Source organism: Esox lucius, chromosome 11 (genome assembly GCF_011004845.1).
Source record: "Esox lucius isolate fEsoLuc1 chromosome 11, fEsoLuc1.pri, whole genome shotgun sequence".
In the NCBI taxonomy this organism is placed as follows: Eukaryota; Metazoa; Chordata; class Actinopteri; order Esociformes; family Esocidae; genus Esox; species Esox lucius.
In genome coordinates this window covers 50,974,954-50,996,172 of record NC_047579.1, presented here as the reverse complement: position 1 = coordinate 50,996,172, position 21,219 = coordinate 50,974,954, and the positions used below count along the sequence as shown (strand labels likewise).

At 42.9% G+C, this 21,219-nt stretch overlaps 1 protein-coding gene across 1 annotated transcript in view; it reads right to left on the bottom strand.

Annotated features, from left to right (window-relative positions):
• Positions 1-1,538: 1,538 nt before the first annotated feature.
• The window catches only part of syt17 (synaptotagmin XVII), a 37,456-nt gene continuing 17,775 nt past the window's right edge, over positions 1,539-21,219 (bottom strand). The window contains exons 6-11 of the mRNA XM_029123032.2: positions 19,552-19,705; positions 18,599-18,742; positions 18,183-18,257; positions 17,269-17,389; positions 15,882-16,037; positions 1,539-7,644 (exon numbers count right to left, since the gene is read on the bottom strand). Of these exons, the coding sequence (XP_028978865.2) occupies positions 7,448-7,644; positions 15,882-16,037; positions 17,269-17,389; positions 18,183-18,257; positions 18,599-18,742; positions 19,552-19,705 (847 nt within the window). The 3' untranslated portion in view covers positions 1,539-7,447. The remainder of the gene's footprint in view (positions 7,645-15,881; positions 16,038-17,268; positions 17,390-18,182; positions 18,258-18,598; positions 18,743-19,551; positions 19,706-21,219) is intronic.

Genomic DNA, 21,219 nt, shown 5'->3' with positions numbered 1-21,219 from the left:
TGAGTGTTTTTGTGAAATACGCCCTCAACATGCGAGGAGTAATGCAAACAATTAATATTAAGGCAAGAGAACGAATAAAAATGATCAAAACAGTGATGATTTAGAACAATTTATTTAGACAAATTATATTATATATATCGAGTGCGTGAGTGGATCTAAATGTAACTGAATGTAATAGGTCAAATGAGGATGAACAAAAACATATGTAAAACAATAAACAGTTTATCTCCTGGGGCTCTGTTTGGGTTAGCATTATCAATCTATTGCGCAATCACAGAGAAAAGTTTAACTTACATTGCAAATTTCCACCCAGTTAGGTCCCACTCTGAGGGAAATATGCACTAACAGGGTGGAAATGTTAGACAAATTAAATGAATATCTAATATATATTGCTATTGAAATAATATATTTGCTTTTTACAATTGTTGTTGTTGCTTTTCACCTTATGCTTCATTCTACCCGGTTAGGTTGGTATTTTCAAATCCTAATATAACAATACCATGTTGAAGTCCAAATGGGAATACATAGTTGGAATACCCAATTGGAATGATATTTCAATTACAATCCCTAAAAAATATTGCTAATTAAATCTATATTTGACAATGGCTTAGGTTTGTATTGTTTATGGGGGATCAGGGTCAATGGATCCCATGATTTTCACTCTTTTCCAGGGGGTCACATTGACCTGTCATGACCTCTAAACTCCCCCTAGTTCCACACCCCTGAATTTGATCAGAAAATTGCTAAATAATTTCAAAATAAATAGAATAATTATTTTACATTTCTGGCAAACAAAAGGTTGGGAGCGTTGTCCACACTTTTCCAGAACAGTTTAACTTGTAATATTTCTATAGAAATCTTTGAAAAAGATATATAAAATGTATGCATATTTTCAAAATATTGCATAGAAAATAACATATATGACTTTGAATTGTAAAATCTCAATATAAATCCAAAAGTGTTTTGATCTATGTTGTGTGTGATGTAGTCTGTTTCAGAGAGAGGAGTCCAAGTTGGGAGAATCCAAGAGGTGGCTGTTTGTTATGGTTTGATCTGAGGGTTGCCAGTACAGACTGACCAGTCAGTGACCTGGAAGGTGTGAGGTTGGGATGGGGGACAGAGGATTATGGGGTTTGAACCCAATCAGGGGTTTGAACCCAATTTGGTAACCTAACCATTCATATCCTTGCACCCAAAACAAATCTGTTCGTTTGTGTGTACTCGTGTTTGGAGTGTGTGTGTGTGTGTGTGTCTGTGTGTGTATGTCCAGTCTCAGCAGGTTTCCATTTTTTTTTCTCAGTGAATTCCATAGCTCTGGGTGCTTGTGTGTTTTTGTGCAAGTGTCTGTGAATGGGTATTCAACTTCACTCAAACATCCAGGATATCTACAGAAACCCACACATACTACACACACAGAGACTCCATGGTCATGTTATGCTGACCTGAAGCTGTTACTCCCAGGGACCAGGTTAAGCTATTTATCTCATGTGTTCATTAAATCACTAATCCTTGTTTAGGAAACACACACAGACAGGGACTCATCGTTGTACAACCGCTGACTTTATTTGGTGCCTTGATACGAAACAACACAACTTTGATTTGAAAACATCACAAAGATCTGTCTGAGGTCTAAGAGGTAAGTAAACAGATTGCACGCTCTCGCATGTGCGTGTTTTCCTCATTGTCAACAAGCATTCAGTTTTTTCTACATCTACATTTTCACCACAGGCATGTGCCAGAACTTGCCCCCCACGATGGTGGTGTTACAACGATGACAGACTTTAGAAGTCAAACGGTTTGACCCAGGAATTATTGCTTGGGGTCACACAGAGCAACAACATAATATGGCGATGAGCAGGTGCCGTACTGTGCCAAGTTACAGGCGCCTCAGGGCAGGAGTGCTGATCTAGGATGTTATTCTAGCGTCGCTCATTTCGATCTAAAAGCGCAAAGTAATCCTTTATCAGCCCCGCTACCCTGAGAGATTGTTTAAGAATATTGGTCCTGGTCAAGTTCAGAACTCCAGGCCAGGACAACACCCTCCAGAACTGGACCCACACCTACAAATTGTCTCAGATCAGCAGTGCTGATCTAGAGTCCGATCTCCCAGTCAATGTTATGTTAATATGAATAACGGGTCCTAGATCAGCTCTGCTACTTAACAAGTCAGCACGGCTCCCAATTACCACCGTGGGCCTGGGAAGGACGAAGAGTGGAACCTGACAGTGACTTCACCACCGGAATACTAGTTTACCGTGAGACGGATGAGTTAAAAACACACAGATACAGGAATAAGCGGAGACAGCCTATTGTCAGTTCTACATCGCGGATCACTGAAACACTGGTACGCACAGAGAGTGAGACGGTTAAACACTGGTACGCACAGAGAGTGAGACGGTTAAACACTGGTACGCACAGAGAGTGAGACAGTTAAACACTGGTACACACTGAGAGTGAGACGGTTAAACACTGGTACACACTGAGAGTGAGACGGTTAAACACTGGTACACATTGAGAGTGATACAGTTAATCACTGGCACACGTTGAGGGGTGAGACGGTCATACACGGTGAAACACTTGAGAGAACACAACACAACCCGTGTGTCAGATCGTAGCCCAAGTTGTGCTCCAGTTGTGAACAGAACCAATCTGGTGTACCTCATAATAACGGAGTCATTGGGTACCCTGGCGTTCATGTTGTGACTGGACGTCTGCCGGGGGCCGTCGACGGATGACAGCTCGTAATAATGGAGCGATTGCTCAGAACCCATAGGAACCTGCTGTTTAAATGCGTCTGAGAGCATCCCACGTTTTCCAATAGGAGCCAATCCTCCATTTTAAACCAGGGATCGGAAACTGACATTGTTTTCCAATTGTTTTAGTATTGAGCAGAGCCTCTTTCTGAACAAGCTCTCCAACCACAAGAAGCATGTATGAAAAATGCTTCAGCCAAGCTGGGGGATCCCTGAAGTGCGTATGCGCTCTAGTACTCTGAAGTGTGGTTTTGTTCGGCCTAGAGGGGACACTGTTGGACGGGACAATCTCAGTGGCTCATTGCAGCCACACTGTCTTAGCTAAATTGACGGAAAATACTGCTTCTGTTTAAGTGGGCTGGATGAAATGGATGTTACTGAGAAGAAGAGATTTTATAGCATGGAACATTTTGAAAAACACATTAAAAACCTATTGCATTTTCTTTTGATTGTTTATTTGTGACGTCTGGTAAAGTGGGCTAAGGACTAAAGAAGATCTGATTATAGGGAAATGTCTAATTTGCCTTGATGGAGGCACAATGGGAACACTGCTGGAACCCTGGAAACACAGCATGCATCTTTCATTCTTTATTACCACAATCACTGCTGATAGAGCGGCTTCCTATAGAAAGAGTCAGCGAGCTGATCGTTGTTCACATCCTGGATGGAGGGACAAGTGTAGGGCAACCAACATTTTTGTTTTGGTTCCTTGAAACGGTTCCAACCCTGATTTAAAATCAGTCTAGCCACCACCTCAGTTCCTTCTGGGTGCCATGACCAATGGTGTACAGTGGATTTAGAGAAGGAAAGACAGACAGCTGATTAAATCACCACTTATTTGGTCCAAGATTAAAGCTGTGGAACTTTTGAGAAAAAGGGTGTTTAAAAACCAGTTTAAACAGCACACAATCCCTTTTTCTTTTTTACATTACCTAACTATGTTAACATCAATTTGTTCAGTTTTCCTTTTCCTTAATGGCAGAAAAGGACATGAATATATACACATACATTTGTTTCTGGGATAAATATAAATATCTAATATATTTCTATGCATACATTTACAGAAAAAATAAATAAATATCTTCACACTATTGTAGTATTTATACCTTTTTCTCACAATCTGTTATATAATCACTGTAAGGTTTGCTAAACTAGGCTTGACACAACAGTGGACAGAATCATTGACATTTTTTTCCAGATTTCACCCTATTTCAGAATAGTGCCCAGCTTTGGAACAGAGTCCCTCGGAAAGTACGGAACCCACAGGACCTATGGGAACTATGGGACCTATGGCTCCTACGGGACCTCGGCAGATCAACAGAAATTGCTATGCACTACAAAAGGACCAGAGAACCCAGAGTGATTGTGAGAACGGTAGAGACAGTTTAACCACTAGGCACGTAACGATACTGTAATGTAACAGGCGTAAGGGAAAAGCCTGAGCGATGTTTCCCGTCTGGGGTCCTGACAAGAAAAAAATTTAACTTTCTGTTCGGCACTGTTCAACCTATCAAGTAAATTAAGTTAAGTCTGAGGGTCCTCTTGATCAGAAGTCCATAAGATGTGGTGTAGTGTCACAAGCTCTCTCATAGCATTTCTCTCGAAAACCAGAACATCTGTGTGTCGGGCACCATGCAGAGGTGAATCCAACAGAAGACACAGGCCAGAAATCAATGGAAAGGCCATAGAGTCAACCAAGTGGCTTTGAAGGGAGTGTTGCCATGTTCCCAGGTATTGCATTAATAGTAAAACGCTGCAGATTGTCAGCTCAACTAAGAAATTACCTAAAACATGTAGGTACCGAAAGACAAAGCAGTGAGTTCCACAATCTGCTGTCCGTACAATCAATACTTGGAGGTCAGATTTCGCTGTGTAAATGTTGCCGTAGTTACAGCGTTTGCCATTATGGGGCTGTGACCGATCGAAAAACCCAGGTCCTGTGTAGCTCAGTTGGTGCTTACAATGCAAGAGGTTGTGGACTCACTTTCGACAAAGGACAAGTTGGAAACGTCTACATGCCCTGGATAAGACTGTTAAATTACTAAAATGGATTTGCAATATTCTCAACCCAAAAGAAATGCGACGTCTCTTTCACCCATCTCTTAAACTAAATTGTGTAATTTTATTTTGCAGATTTCACATTTTATCCTCTAATGTTAGTGACCCACTAATTTCCACTAAAGGCTTTTTGGCATGATGGTTAAACGCCAATGCTTTATTGGTGGGTATATCCAACTCAAACTAGAACCATGACAGAAACGGCAGCTGTATATTTTTCCCCATCGAGGTAGATCGACAGCTCTACCATCACAAAGCCATTTCAACAGGCGCAGAGCTCAGGACAATCACCCTTTTGAAGTATTCTACTGGACATGACACACTGTGAGTTAAGGAACGATAAAACAATTCTATTCAGTTTAACAGAAATTATCGACCAATTAGTAACATTCTTCAGTAAATGTGCTTTAACTGCAGGTGGCCCGCAACCAGCGATGTTGGCTCCGTGCTTGTTCACACGACAACCTCCAGGAGGCAGTAAGCAACCTTTTCAGTTTGTTTACTGACTTAAGAAGAAATTGACCACTTTCAAATTCTTCCTCTGCCAGAGAAGCCACTGTGGCTTAAATGCAAAGATGAGCTATCTATCCAACTCTATGATTTCCAAAAAAGGAAAATTTGAATTCACCTCTAACTACTTCAATAAACTGATTATCAGCAACAGTTGGTTAATCACTTCAGAGAACAAGACTGAGGTGATCAGTGAATGACTAGTCAGAATGGCTGCTCCCCACACATGCACTGGGTTCCACCTGTAGAACAAATGACAGTACTGTCCCACAGCTTTTCGACATGTGGAACAGAACAATATGTAGCTAGATATTTTCATAATTCTTTTTTTGCACTGTCTAGGGAATATAATGATTTCACTGTCTAGAGAATATAATGGTATCACTGTCTAGGGAATAGGATGATTTCACTGTCTAGGGAATGGGATGATTTCACTGTCTAGGGAATGGGATGATTTCACTGTCTAGGGAATAGGATGATTTCACTGTCTAGGGAATAGGATGATTTCACTGTCTAGGGAAAAGGATGCTTTCACTGTCTAGGTAATAGGATGATTTCACTGTCTAGGGAATAGGATGATTTCACTGTCTAGGGAATAGGATGATTCCACTGTCTAGGGAATAGGATGATTTCACTGTCTAGGGAATAGGATGATTTCACTGTCAAGGGAATAGGATGATTTCACTGTCAAGGGAATAGGATGATTTCACTGTCTAGGGAATAGGATGATTTCACTGTCAAGGGAATAGGATGATTTCACTGTCAAGGGAATAGGATGATTTCACTGTCTAGGGAATAGGATGATTTTACTGTCTAGGGAATAGGATGTCTCAACTGTGTTGAACAATGTACCAGCCCTTCATTAAGGCTTTACAAACATGCTAGCTCCACAAGTACCCAGTACAACTGTAACCCAAAACAGCTAAATCAGTACATCTGGTCACCAAAAACATACATCTGGATCAGGACACCTGGTCACCAAAAACATACATCTGGATCAGGACACCTGGTCACCAAAAACATACAACTGGATCAGGAAAACTGGTAACCCGATACAGCTGGATCAGGACACTTGCTATTTGGTAAGACAGTCAGTCAAAGTCTGTCAGTTATTTAGATCAGTCAGATATGAAGTCAGTACTGACTAGAGGACGGTTGTCTTCTCTTCTGTTTGAATGGAACTCTGTTCACTATGTTGTGTGTTACTGGGGCTCACAGGGCTTTGATCCAAAGTGCCCCATGTATGGAATAGGGTGTCATTTAGGACACATCCCGTCTCCTGTCAGGTTGGAGGCTGGGAGGACAGGTAAGAAGCTGGGAGGACAGGTAAGAAGCTAGGAGGACAGGTAGGAAGCTAGGAGGACACTTAGGAAGCTAGGAGGACAGTTAGGAAGCTAGGAGGACAGTTAGGAAGCTAGGAGGACAGTTAGGAAGCTAGGAGTTGAATTAGGAAGATACAATGTTCGTATGGAAGCTATGAGGTCTAGTAGAAAGCTAGGAGGTCAGTAAGGACGCAAGAACGTCAGGTAGGAAACTAGGAGGACAAGTAGGAAACTGGGGGCAGTCCGGAAGCTAGGAGGTTATTCAGGAAGCTAGGAGGTAATTTAGGAAGCTAGATCAAGTAGGAAGCTAGGATGCAGGTTAGAAATGTAGGAGGTCAGTTATGAAGTGGAAGAGGAGCAGCCATCTTGGGGAGTCTAAGGATTGATCATCCCAAGAACGCCGTCCTCACCTTGTTACTAAATCAAAACCTGTCTGCCTGCAGTGACCCTGCAGTGACCCTGCAGTGACCCCCCTCTTCATATTTTAGACAGTAACTAGAACTTGAACATTGACCTCCACCTCTAACTCCATTTCCCCTCAGTGTGCAACAGGAAGTGTCCAGATCCCTCATTTATTTTCTGTTTAAATGGAAGTCAGTGTACGAAGAAGACGATGTTAAACAGACCAAAACAAAATACTTTGTTTGTTTCATGATAAATGGCTTTGGACGTCCATCTTCCTAACTATCCACCATATCTGACCTCCACATCCCCTCCTAACCTTTGACATCTAACCCCTTTTCCTTTCTCCTTTAGTGCTCCGCAGAATCTCTCCCCCTCATCTCTGGCCTCAGTGGCGCTCCATCATGTGACCTCCAGTGAGGCAGGGGAGACGCGGTCGCACTCGGCCCGTGAGCGCAGACTGTGCCACTGTTCCACTGGAGTTCTCTGACTGGTCAGCAGGCGACGCCAGTGGGAGGTCTCCGGGGGACCCGTGGAGAACTGGCCAATCACGATCCTGCCCACAAAGTCATTGCTGCTCTTCATGTTGTGGCCGTAAACTGGGAAAAAAAGAGAGGAGGAGGCTGACGATGTTATTAACACTAACACGTGACATTACACTGACAATAACACATGACATGACATTAACGATAACACGAGACATTACATTGACAATAACACATGACCTTACACTGACAATAACATGTGACATGACACTAAGAGTATCATCTGACATTACATTGACAACAACATATAAACATGATATTGACAATAACACATGAAATTACACTGACAATAACATGTGACATGACACAAAGAGTAACAAGTGACATTACATTGCCAATAACACGTGACATTATATTGCCAATAACACATGATTTTACACTGACAATATCATGTGACATTACACTGACAATAACACATGACATTACACTGACACATTACAGTAACAATAACAGGTGACATTACATTGACAATAACACATGACTGTCTTAGAACTAGATAAAAACATTTGCTCTTCCTTTTCCTGAACGTACACACACGCACACATAGAGCAAGATATATTATTTTTGTATGTGAGAGATCTACCATTTCCCTCTGAGAGTGGGATCATGGTTTAGGGTTAGGTTTGTCAGAATAAGATTCCATGGACAGATCCTGGATCAGGTTTAGGGTTAGTTTTGTCAGAATAAGATTCCGTGGACACATCCTGGATCAGGTTTAAGGCTAGTTTTGTCAGAATAAGATTCCATGGACAGATCCTGGATCAGGTTTAGGGTTAGTTTTGTCAGAATAAGATTCCGTGGACAGATCCTGGATCAGGTTTAGGGTGAGTTTTGTCAGAATAAGATTCCATGGACAGACCCTGGATCAGGTTTAGGGCTAGGTTTGTCAGAATAGGATTCCGTGGACAGATCCTGGATCAGAACTTTGTGAAATACGTGCCCAGGTCCCAGTGAGGGGATTAACATTCATTTAAAAAGAACTGCTCTGTTTGAGACCCCCTCTTCTCTCCATCTTTCATCTCTTCTTGTCTTTCCATCCCCTCCTCCAGTCCTCCGTCTCTCTCCGGCACTCTCCCCTAAGCCTCTTCCCTTCATCCAGCTAATGCATCACAGATCAGAGTTTGATTAATTTAATTTGGCATTGTAGTCATTCAGCAGACGCTGTTATCTGGAGCCAGTAACATTCACTGCATTCATCTCACGACAGTCAGAGGAGGGAACCACGCAGACTGGTAGGAATCAATACATTTGTTGTCATCACTGTAGTGCTGATAGAATGTCATCAGGACAGAGGTGGAGATAGAATTCCCTCTTCAGCAGGCTGCTGTGCTATTCTCGGGGAGTTGGGACCACACACACACACACACACAGTGAATGGATCACCTCCAGGGGCAACTGTGGACAATGCTGTTGCTAGGTGACGCCAGGCCCTCTAACCTACGGTGTATGTGCGGTGGCGAGTCAAGGGCCCCTTCACATTGGCATCCCCCCCGGCTCCCTCCCACCCTCGACAGCCAAGGGCCCCTTTACATTGTAACCCTCTTCCTGGCTACCTCACACTTTCGACAGCCAAGGGCCCCTTTACATTGGAGCCCTCTTCCTGGCTACTTCATACTTTCAACAGCCAAGGGCCCCTTTATATTGGAGCTCTCTGCCCGGGCACTTCTCATTCTCCACAGCCAAGGGCTCCTTCACCTTGAGGTCCTCTAACCTGCTACCTCCCACTCCCTACAGCAGGCTTCTTGTGGCTGCTTTCTTTGAGAGGATGGGCTCATAGTAATGTCTGTAATGGAATACATGGAATAGTCCCAAACACATGGAACATATTGTGGTGGATTGCATTGCATTGTTATTATTTATATTGAAATTTGTTTCACGGGTTATACACACTTCTTCCAGGGGTTTTCAGGCCATCATGTGTATAAAGACAGTAGTTTTAGAATTCTAGAAGAATTCTAGGAGTTATAACATTCTAGAAGGAGTCTGCAGTAAAATTCATGACTAGTTCAGTCCAAGTGCAAGCTTTCAGAAAAGGATGGACGACCGATCTCCTTCACTCGATTTAGGCTTACATTCAGCTGAAGTAAAATCTGAAATGTGAAATAGATATTTTTCTATAAAACGTGCCAGAATTAGTGCCACACCTAGGAAATCTTATACAAAATTCTAACTAAAATGTCTTCCCATTCATATTTTACTTTGTTAAGTTCATCTGAGTGATTAGGAAACCTGTTTCACTGGGGTATAAATACAAGATGACACACAGGCCAAATTCCCATAGTCATCCGTCAATATGGGAAAGACATGAGAATGCAGTAATGATGTGCAACACAAGGTATCATGGACTCAGTGAAGCACCAGCAGATATTAAATCTAAACCCGACTGCCTTTGCCAGGAATCTGGACGTGATTGGATCTTACAGCAGGAAAATCATCCAAAGCACATCTTAGAATCAACACAAAAATGGTTCACTGACCACAGCGTCAAGACTTTGCCATGTCCATCCCAATCTCCTGACCTAAACCCCACAGAAAACCTGTGCTGAAGAGGAGAGTCCACAAGCATGAATCTTGTAATCTGAGGGTCTGGAGAGATTTGTATGGAGGAGTGATCTCAGATGCCTTGCCACGTGTTCTCCAACCTCATCACACATTATAGTTAGAGCTATAATCTTGAAAAAGGGTAAAAGTAAATACTTTTGATATATTTAAATGTTCGATTTCTGTTAATATTTTCAATGAAAGATGTGGATAAACAATACGGAATAATTTTCCGCAGCACGTTTTGCTCATACTTATCAAGGGTGCCAATATAAGTGGAGGGCCCTGTAATTGGGTGTAGTCTGACAACAGAAGAGGGAGGCAGGGAGGGAGATAGAAAGGTAAGGAAGGAAATAAGGAAGGAAGGAAGGAAGGAAGGAAGGAGGGAGGGAGGGAGGGAGGGAGGGAGGGAGGAAAGGAGGGAGGGAAGGAGGGAAAGACATTTTGCTGTGTGAGTTCTATGACATCATAGTAGTTCGTTTTAGCCTCTCAACTGGCTGAGGAAAGCCTCCCCTCTGCCCGCTCTTCTCTCACTCTCTATTTTTCTTTCCCCTCCCTATCTGTTTTTTTGTTAAGATTTTGAATGAAAGATATGGATAAACAATAAATGTTTTTTTTCACAGCACGTTTTGCTCAAATTTACCAAGGGTGCCAATATTAGTGGCGAGCCCTGTAGTTGGGTGTGGTCTGAGTTTACAGTACACTTTTTAAACTGCTGCTATTGTTATGTACAATATATTATTGCCTTATCCTCTTGCTATATTTTTGCTGTGTGTAAATTTTTCTTTTCAAGTTCTCACTATGTAGTTGTAGTGTGCTATGCCACCAATCATAAGGTTATAACACTCATATGTATCTAATACTTCAATAACTCTGACAATTACTGCTAGTTTAAACTGTTATGTATATGCCATACTTGCCATATGTTAATGTTCAATAATACTACCCAGATTGCTGCTAGTTTACAGTACTCTATTTGTTCTAGACTGCTGCTAGTTTAGTGTTATGTATATGGTTGCTTTATTTTATTATTATTTTATGTTTAGCTATATTTTTGCTTATATACTCTTCTTCTTAACTCTCAATACGTAGATGTTGGGTGCCATGTCACAAGAATTTCATTGTGCAGGATGAAATTCTGAACTGGCTTCACTTTTTCTTTACTTTTCTTTCCCCTCCCTATCTGTTTCCTGTTTCTCTGCAGGTCTCATTTATGTTTGATGATTGGTGACTCAGACAGGAATTCAAATGTGTTTGGAAGCGTAACATGGCATACATTTAAAACCCAACAGTAAAAATATTCATCTCTCGGAATACATTAACCTTTGTATTTTGTGTGTGTGTGTGTGTGTGTGTGAGTGAGTGAGAGAGAGAGAGAGAGAGAGACAGAGACTTTACTAATTATTGGTAGAAAGAAATACATACAAAATTATGAATAAATACATAAAAACAATTAAAGTCATGCAGTTGTGCTCATAAGTTTGCCTACCCTGGCAGAAACTGTGACATTTTGTCATTGATTTTGAAAATATGACTGATCATGAAAAAAAAAGTATTTTATTTAAGGATAGTGATCATATGAAGCCATTTATTATCACAGTTGTTTGGCTCCTTTTTAAATCATAATGATAACAGAAATCACCCAAATAGATCAAAAGTTCAAATACCCTTGAATGTTTGGCCTTGTTACAGACACACAATGTGACACACACAGGTGAAAATGGCAATTAAAGGTGAATTTCCCACACCTGTAGCTTTTTAAATTGCAGTTAGTGTCTGTGTATAAATAGTCAATTAGTTTGTTAGCTCTCACATGGATGCACTGAGCAGGCTAGATACTGAGCCATGGGGAGCAGAAAAGAACTGTCAAAAGACCTGCGTAAAAAGGTAATGGAACTTTATAAAGATGGAAAAGGATATAAAAAGCTGTCCAAAGCCTTGCAAATGCCAGTCAGTACTGTTCAATCACTTATTAAAATTGGAAAATTCTGGGATCTCTTGATACCAAGCTACGGTCAGGTAGACCAAGAAAGATTTCAGCCAAAACTGCCAGAATATTTCGGGATACAAAGAAAACCCCACAGGTAACTCAGAAGAAATACAGGCTGCTCTAGAAAAAGACGGTGTGGTTGTTTCAAGGAGTACAATAGGACGATACTTGAACAAAAATGAGCTGCATAGTTGAGTTTCCAGAAAGAAACCTTTACTGCGCCAATGCCACAAAAAAGCCTAGTTACAATATGCTCGACAACACCTTGACACAACTGAGCTTCTGGCACACTGTAATTTGGAGTGACGAGACCAGAATAAAGCTATATGGTCACAACCATAAGCCCTATGTTTGGAGAGGAGTCAACAAGGCCTATAGTGAACAGAATACCATCCCCACTGTGAAGCATGGTGGAGGCTCACTGATGTTTTGGGGGTGTGTGAGCTCTAAAGGCACGGTGAATCTTGATGGCAAGATGAATGCAGCATGTATTCAGAAAATACTGACAGACAATTTTCATTCTTCTGCACAAAAGCTGCGTATGGGATGCCCTTGGACTTTCCAGCATGACAATGATCCTAAGCACAAGGCCAAGTTGACCCTCCAGTGGTTACAGCAGTAAAAGGTGAAGGTTCTGGAGTGGCCATCACAGTCTCCTGACCTTAATATCACCAAGCCACTTTAGGGAGATCTCAAACATGCGCTTCATGCAAGATGACCAAAGACTTTGCATGACCTGGAGGCATTTTGTTAAGACGAATGGGCAACTATACCACCTGCAAGAATTTGGGGTCTCATGGACAACTAAAACAAAAGACTGCATGATGTCATTGATGCTAAAGTGGGCAATACTCAGTATTAAGAACTAAGGGTATGCAGACTTTTGAACAGGGGTCCGTTTATTATTTTATTTGTTGCCATGTTTTGTTTTATGATTGTGCCATTCTGTTATGACCTACAGTTGAATGTGAATCCCATAAGCAATAAAAGACATATGTTTTGCCTGCTCACTCATGTTTTCTTTACAAATGGTACACCGTACATCCATTCTAAGTTGCTGCGTCGACTTCACAGCCCCACGTCACACGATATCGTGCACTTATCGGTGGCAGAAGTGAGTGTTTACTCGTTCAACGGAGTGACCGTCTAGCTGCTTCTGTTTCGGACACTTTAGACTCATCACAACATCGTCTCTCAAAGTCTTCCCAGTGGACGAGTCTACAAACCACACCGTCGCATCGACAAGCCGGGGCAGGTCTCGCTGAACATGGGCATCAGCTGTCAGAACAATGAAAGAATCACGGGGCGGAAAGAGGCGTAGAACCTGAACAGTTCCAGGAGAAAACAGACTTTTGACATGAGCACGCTCAACCAATAATATGTCAGTGTAACTATCTGTTGTCAAATGGCCCCGCTCAGGCACTGGGTCTGAAGACTTTCTCTGACTTACTGAATCAATTCAGTTGGTACTGAAATTCTGAGTTAGTTGAGTTAAGCGTTTATGAAAGACCACTTAACCCTATTGATCGAATACCCTCCCAAGTTCGGAAGAGGCCTGCTAAACATTCCTGTCGCTAACAAGCAACTCTGTGTCCATGGTTGAGTTCATGAACTAGAAGTTAGGCCAATATGGTGTATTCAATCGCCACTCTAAAGCTGTTGTAATATATAACATTTTTGACGATGTAAATCCAGGGCTAAACAGAGATTCACTAAGTGAGTTTCAAGAAAATGGATCCATACTAGTGTAAGACCGATTGAAGGATGAATGAACAGAACAAGGCAATTTGAACCAAGAATTCAAGATGTGTGTACCACACAATATGGAAAAGAAAGTTATTAAAAACACTTTTTCCAAAAATAACTCCCCCCCCCCCGATCATTCCCACAATCGCTCCATTTTCCAATAACTGTTTTAGGTTTATCTATAACCCTCAAACTCAACAGATCAAGACTTGATCAGAATTAACTATAAAATCCCATGGAGATTTTCCATTGAGCTTGATTTTTAGTCCAAGACCAGGTTTAATCCGTGTCTGGGAAACTATGGGACAGTATATACAAATAAAAAGACAGCATGACTCAACTTGTTTTCTGCCTAACAACTCGAGTGGAAGCCTTCCAATCCTTCATAAAAACTTCTTCAAAGCATCTTTTATGACTTTAGACTTTGTCTTTGGTACTTATCTGACAAAGACTCCTTTCTTCAAGTTATGTGTGGGTGGCAGCTGACTAAGCCAATGCCTCTACATGCTGAACTTCACTTCATCCTAGCTTCAACCCGTTGTTTAAATGGCAGACGGACAATGGAATCCTAAAGGTCCAAGCTAAGTACTGTTGCTGTAAATGCCCATGGAAGCCCACTCACACCAGAAAGAAATGGTCAAACCATTGGTCAAGATATAGGAGGTTCCCTATAGAAATCCCATTCAGTGAACTAGGCTTAATCATGTGACTCTTCCAGCTGGAGCAGAGGAGAGATGACAGCATGTCTGATCAGAGGGAGATAGAACACAGAGACACGTGTCTGTTTCCATTCAACACACAGACAGACACAGAGAGAGAGGGAGAGAGACAAAGGGAGAGAGAGAGAGAGAGAGAGAGAGGGAGAGAGACAAAGGGAGAGAGAGAGGGAGAGAGAGAGAGGGGGAGATGGAAGCTGCCATCTTGGCATTCTTCCTATATTGTAAAAAATATAAAATTTCTATATTTTGTAAGCTACAGAAAATGTATTTATTTAGGTCAATATTTTTTTACACATTTATTCCATTACCGAAATCTACTGACAAGCGAAACATGAAAAAGTGTCATTTTAAAAAGATGAGTAATGTTAATGTACCAGCCACAAAAACAACATTTTTACTGGAAACTACATTAACTCTTATACAGGACTGCTCCTACTAGGGGTGCCAAAATGTCTTCACTGCCAACGGCCAGTACACAGAATCAGCAATCCAGAGTTTAAACCATAAAACTTTCAAAAACCACATACAGACAGAAAAGAAGATAAAGCAACATCACTATTGCTTTAAGAGAGAGAAAGAGAGGGCCTAATGAGTGTTTCTAAAATCTAACACTGGATTGCAATTTTAAGTGAGCTCAAGCTGGTGAGTGCCTTGGTGAGACTCCATTACAGTAAATTATCATCACTAACCAATGGAACTCAATGTATGGATGTTAAGCCCTCTGGGATACACACCTCCCAAAAAAACATGTTGTAGCTCAGCAGCATGGTTGGTATATGGATGCAGAACTCTGCATATTATATTATAGGTCTGATAGATATTATAGCAGTATGTGTAAATTATACAACAAGTTAGTGGGACTCAAAGGGTTTAAAATTGAACACATTGTAAGTAAACATTTTCAGGAATGTTGAATTTACGACACAGCATCTGCACTCAGAAAAGCCTCTTCATGTCCTCTTTACTATGTCCTTGCTCAGCTGTGGCTTGGTTAGAGTAAAGCCCGGTCTATTCCTGTGTGCGTTTGCGTGACTGGGTGTGTCCCTCTATCCACTTTTATTTACTTTCTATCCATCAGCTCAGTACGACATGACACACACACACACACACACACACACGCATTCACCTTAGGAGGTATGTTCTCATCATCTCCCCCATGGAGGGAAGGAGTATATAAAGTATTAGAGCCTAACCAGGGGACTACAGAGGTTACAGAGCTAATAGTAATGACTCTTCTCTCCCTCTCTCCCCCTTTCCCTCCCCTGTCCCTAGCCCTCTCCCTCTCAGGGCTGTACCTGTGAACACGAGACTGACTTCGTTGAGGTCTTCGTTGGGGACCCTGAAACTGAACGACTCGTTGTAGAAGGGATCAATGGTTCCTTTCATGCATGACGTCTTCTTGGTCTTGACGAGCTTCAGCCCCGTCACCAGCTGGACCTTCACGAACGGATCTGGGGGAGGAGACGAAGAGGGGGACAGAGGAGAAGCAGGAGAAGGACAGAGAGAGGAGAGGAGAGAGAGGAGCGGCAGGAGACAGAGGGAGAGAGGGTCTGAAACTCAGACACTTTTTGATATGATGGTACGTTAGGTGTGTATATCAGTCGTTGTGCTCCAGATACAGCAACACTCTTCAGGCATAGCAGTGGGAGGACTTGTCGATCAGGTGCTGGGGGGTTGCTGAGCCGATATTTCAACAGTGCTTGTTTAGCGAGTGACCGAGGGTGGGGGGAGTGGGGGGGGGGGTGTCGGTGGGATGCTGTAGACATGCTGTGAGTCAGTGGTTGTGCCGACAGCCCATAGTGGCTGGTGATCTTTGTGGCCTCTCTGCGCTACCGTGTGTGTGTGTGTGTGTGTGTGTGGACGAAGGGTCCTCACCACCCTCTGAGTGGCCTCGCGGTCGTGGGCAGAGCCGTCGCTGTACGAGCCGATGAGGCAGCCTGGGTTCACATTCTCCGAGGCGCTGCCGTATGCATTCGTGAGGAACCTCCGAAATGTCCTGAGCCGCCTCAGGTGTGTGAGTGGGTAGTTCGAACATCCTCCGCGATATTTCGTGCTGAAGGACTTTTAAACTGCTATAAGGCAACCCTGTCGATCAGTCGGGGCGGTACGGGGGGGCGTGCTCTCGCATCTATCTCCCAACATTTTCTTAAACCAACAACCGCTCTGAGATGGACCCCTGAGATGAGGGCGTGTCTACTGTAGCTCTGTTGGGGTAATATGCAGGTGTAGACACGGGGCGGGGTTTGGGGGCGTGTCTACTGTAGCTCTGTTGGGGTAGTATGCAGGTGCAGACACGGGGCGGGGTTTGGGGGCGTGTCTACTGTAGCTCTGTTGGGGTAATATGCAGGTGCAGACACGGGGCGGGGGAAATGTGTTACCTGATCCCTGGACTGCCTCTTTAAGATATGGGGTAAAGTGTTACCTGATCCCTGGACTGCCTCTTTAAGATATGGGGTAAGTGTTACCTGATCCCTGGACTGCCTCTTTAAGATATGGGGTAAGTGTTACCTGATCCCTGGACTGCCTCTTTAAGATATGGGGTAAAGTGTTACCTGATCCCTGGACTGCCTCTTTAAGATATGGGGTAAGTGTTACCTGATCCCTGGACTGCCTCTTTAAGATATGGGGTAAGTGTTACCTGATCCCTGGACTGCCTCTTTAAGATATGGGGTAAAGTGTTACCTGATCCCTGGCACATGTCAGTCTGTAGTAGCTGTTTGGCTCTGATGATGTCAACGTTGAGTCTCCCAGCGGAGGGGAGATAGTTGAGAGACAACAGAAGCTCTCCTAGCTCCACTTCATTCTGTATGGAATCAAGAAACACATACAATGTCTGTCCGTATCCTGGAGATATTCAGATCCAGGCCTACTGTGGATACAAAACAAACATCTGTGGCAAGAGTTCATTCTGGTGAAGTATTGATTACAACACAAAAGCTATTTAGGAGGCATCCACAGCACAGCCCATAAAATTATATTTCCTGTTAAGTCGCTTTGCAGATACTAGTATACAGAAGGGCTCCCAGTTGTAGACACATACATTTCCATGTATTCTCCTTACTGGTCCCCTGTGAGAATCAAACCTGCAACCCTGGCATTACAAGCACTTAATTATCAAGTATTTCAAACACGATCCAATCACATTTGCCTCCATCTAATTGATTCATCCCTCTCCCATACATGTTAACTGCCACACCAGGTGGAGACGGGCAAACTATCCAACTGGCACACCAGGTGGAGACGGGCAAACTATCTAGTTTTCTTTGTGAAGTTTGGAAGACACATTAACGGATGTTCACCAGCTCTGGGCCTCATGTCCTGCCTCATCTCCACCGTAACACTGTTGACCTCTTTTATAAGGTTTTTCTTACAATCCACTGAAGTGTGATCTATTTCACATTTTAAAATGTATGTCTTAAGTGAAATTTAAGTGGCTGATTATGGCTTAGTTGCTGAAACATAATAATCTGCATTAAGGTTAATTCTACCAGGTTGGCTTTTGTGAAAAGCTAACAACTAGCCAATTCAGATCAATTATTTAATCTAATAGTTTTAGCAAATGTTGATGATTAGGTGTGAGCGTGCGTTTCTCACACCTGTGAACTTGGAACCAGAGCCTTCCACCAGTGTCCCCCCTTCACCAGATCCACCTCATTCAGACGCAGAGCTACCTGCCAATGAAAATACATGGTTAGGCATTTTTGTAAAGCGTCTTTGGGTCCTTGAAGAGTGCTGTAAAAAATAATTGCTTTATTCACATTATTCAACTCCCAATGAAAACACATGTTAAGACATCTGGACTAACAACAGCCAATGAGAGAGGAGGAGTAGGAAGGAGACGCATGTGAATTTGTGTGTCTGTCTGTCTGTCTGTCTGACTCACTGTCAGTCTCTATGCCTGTCAATCTGTCTGTCTGACTGTCTATCTGTGTGTCTGTCTATCTGTCTGTCTTTCTGACTGCCTATCTGTGTGTCTGTTGTCCCGTCTGTCAGTGTCAGTGTCTTTGATCACCTTGCCGATGACACAGTGACGTGAGAACTTGTCGAAGTCGACCACAGAGAGCAGCAGGGTGCGACGCTGGGCCTCCAGGAACGGAAGGTCAAAGGTGAAGCGCTCCTCAAACACTGGGTTCTGTGTTTTCCTCTTTACTCCGGTCTGAAGAAGAGAAAGAAGAAGACAGAACATCACATGAATAATTAATTATCCAGTATTTATATGCATCGGAAATGTCTTCCTGTTCACAACCAAACTCAACACAGACACACAAACACAGCCTGATTGGAAGATACTAGACATAATGCATAGCAAGGTTCAGGAGCAACGATCAGCAGCACATCATGCACAAATCCTTAGCAGTTTAAATGCCAGCCATGAACCAAATAATTAGACGCAATCAGCCGTATTAACCCTTCGACCAAGCATGGTTTCCAAACACACAGTCATTACACGGCAGCCGGATCCTGCGGGCATGCATCTAAACGCTACACCGTTATCAGTGTGGTTGTCAGCCAGCTACCATTTAACCGGGCCAATCAGTGCACTTTGAGGAATTATGGGTGTGGTCTAGGGGATGAAGAGTATTAATCCAAATAGATTTTTCAGGAATGCTCAGCAACGTTAAACCTCATGCTATTAGTCTTTTGTAATTTGCTGCTTTTGTTCTTTCAAATATTTTCTTGATATTCATTTCTTGATACTCGCAATAATTGTTTCCCGACACATTAATAAGCTACAGCTTCTGATCTTCATGTTGATTGCTGTTGCTCGATGTATAGTAGGCTGCTGTTTGTTGTTGTGAATTATGGAGCTTTGTTACTGTGTCATGCCACCGGAAATGCCCCATGCCCAAAAGATGTGAACCATAACCCGATCACGCTAACCTCAGTTCAGTATTTAAATGTAACCTGGCTGGATCAGGTGGCTGTGCCAGGGTTTGGATTTGAACCGACAACCCTCTAGCCTACCTGCCGGGAGTTCTTGTGGTCCGGTAGCAGGCTCATCTTGACATAGGGATTGGAGTGGGCCATGTCCTGACGAGAGCTGTCACAGGCCAGGGGAGGGGCCAGGTCACGAGCCTCGATGACCCGAACACCCAGGTGTCCGTTGATTAGGTCATACCTGCAAGGAGAGGGGGGTCAAAGGTGAGGGATGAGAAGAGGTAGATGGAGCCAGAAAAGGAAAATGTGGGAAACAAGAGGAGCAGGAAAGAAGGAAGAGGCAGATTGTGACAAGAGAACAACAAGTTCACTCCAGGATCGGACATATTTTTATTCTGGTCCCCAGCAGCAGATACTTTTCCTCCAAACAGAAAACAAATGAAGCACAAAACATGATGATATAACGTATAAGAGTCTATAGCTTAATATGAATTTATAAGGACAACCAATAAAATACCAGAATACATAAATATACAGTAAATAACGAATGTCTCTCCACAGTTATTGTTGGGCAGCATGGTGATCAGATGTGTGCGTGTGTTTATATATATATACACTCACCTAAAGGATTATTAGGAACACCTGTTCAATTTCTCATTAATGCAATTATCTAATCAACCAATCACATGGCAGTTGCTTCAATGCATTTAGGGGTGTGGTCCTGGTCCAGACAATCTCCTGAACTCCAAACTAAATGTCAGAATGGGAAAGAAAGGTAATTTAAGCAATTTTGAGCGTGGCATGGTTGTTGGTGCCAGACGGGCCAGTCTGAGTATTTCACAATCTGCTCAGTTACTGGGATTTTCACGCACAACCATTTCTAGGGTTTACAAAGAATGGTGTGAAAAGGGAAAAACATCCAGTATGCGGCAGTCCTGTGGGCGAAAATGCCTAGTTGATGCTAGAGGTCAGAGGAGAATGGGCCGAATGATTCAAGCTGATAGTAGAGCAACTTTGACTGAAATAACCACTCGTTACAACCGAGGTATGCAGCAAAGCATTTGTGAAGCCACAACACGCACAACCTTGAGGCGGATGGGCTACAACAACAGAAGACCCCACCGGGTACCACTCATCTCCACTACAAATAGGAAAAAGAGACTACAATTTGCACGAGCTCACCAAAATTGGACAGTTGAAGACTGGAAGAATGTTGCCTGGTCTGATGAGTCTCAATTTCTGTTGAGCCATTCAGATAGTAGAGTCAGAATTTGGCATACACAGAATGAGAACATGGATCCATCATGCCTTGTTACCACTGTGCAGGCTGGTGGTGGTGGTGTAATGGTGTGGGGGATGTTTTCTTGGCACACTTTCTTGGCCCCTTAGTGCCAATTGGGCGTCGTTTAAATGCCACGGCCTGCCTGAGCATTGTTTCTGACCATGTCCATCCCTTTATGACCACCATGTACCCATCCTCTGATGGCTACTTCCAGCAGGATAATGCACCATGTCACAAAGCTCGAATCATTTCAAATTGGTTTCTTGAACATGACAATGAGTTCACTGTACTGAAATGGCCCCCACAGTCACCAGATCTCAACCCAATAGAGCATCTATGGGATGTGGTGGAATGGGAGCTTCGTGCCCTGGATGTGCATCCCACAAATCTCCATCAACTGCAAGATGCTATCCTATCAATATGGGCCAACATTTCTAAAGAATGCTTTCAGCACCTTGTTGAATCAATGCCAC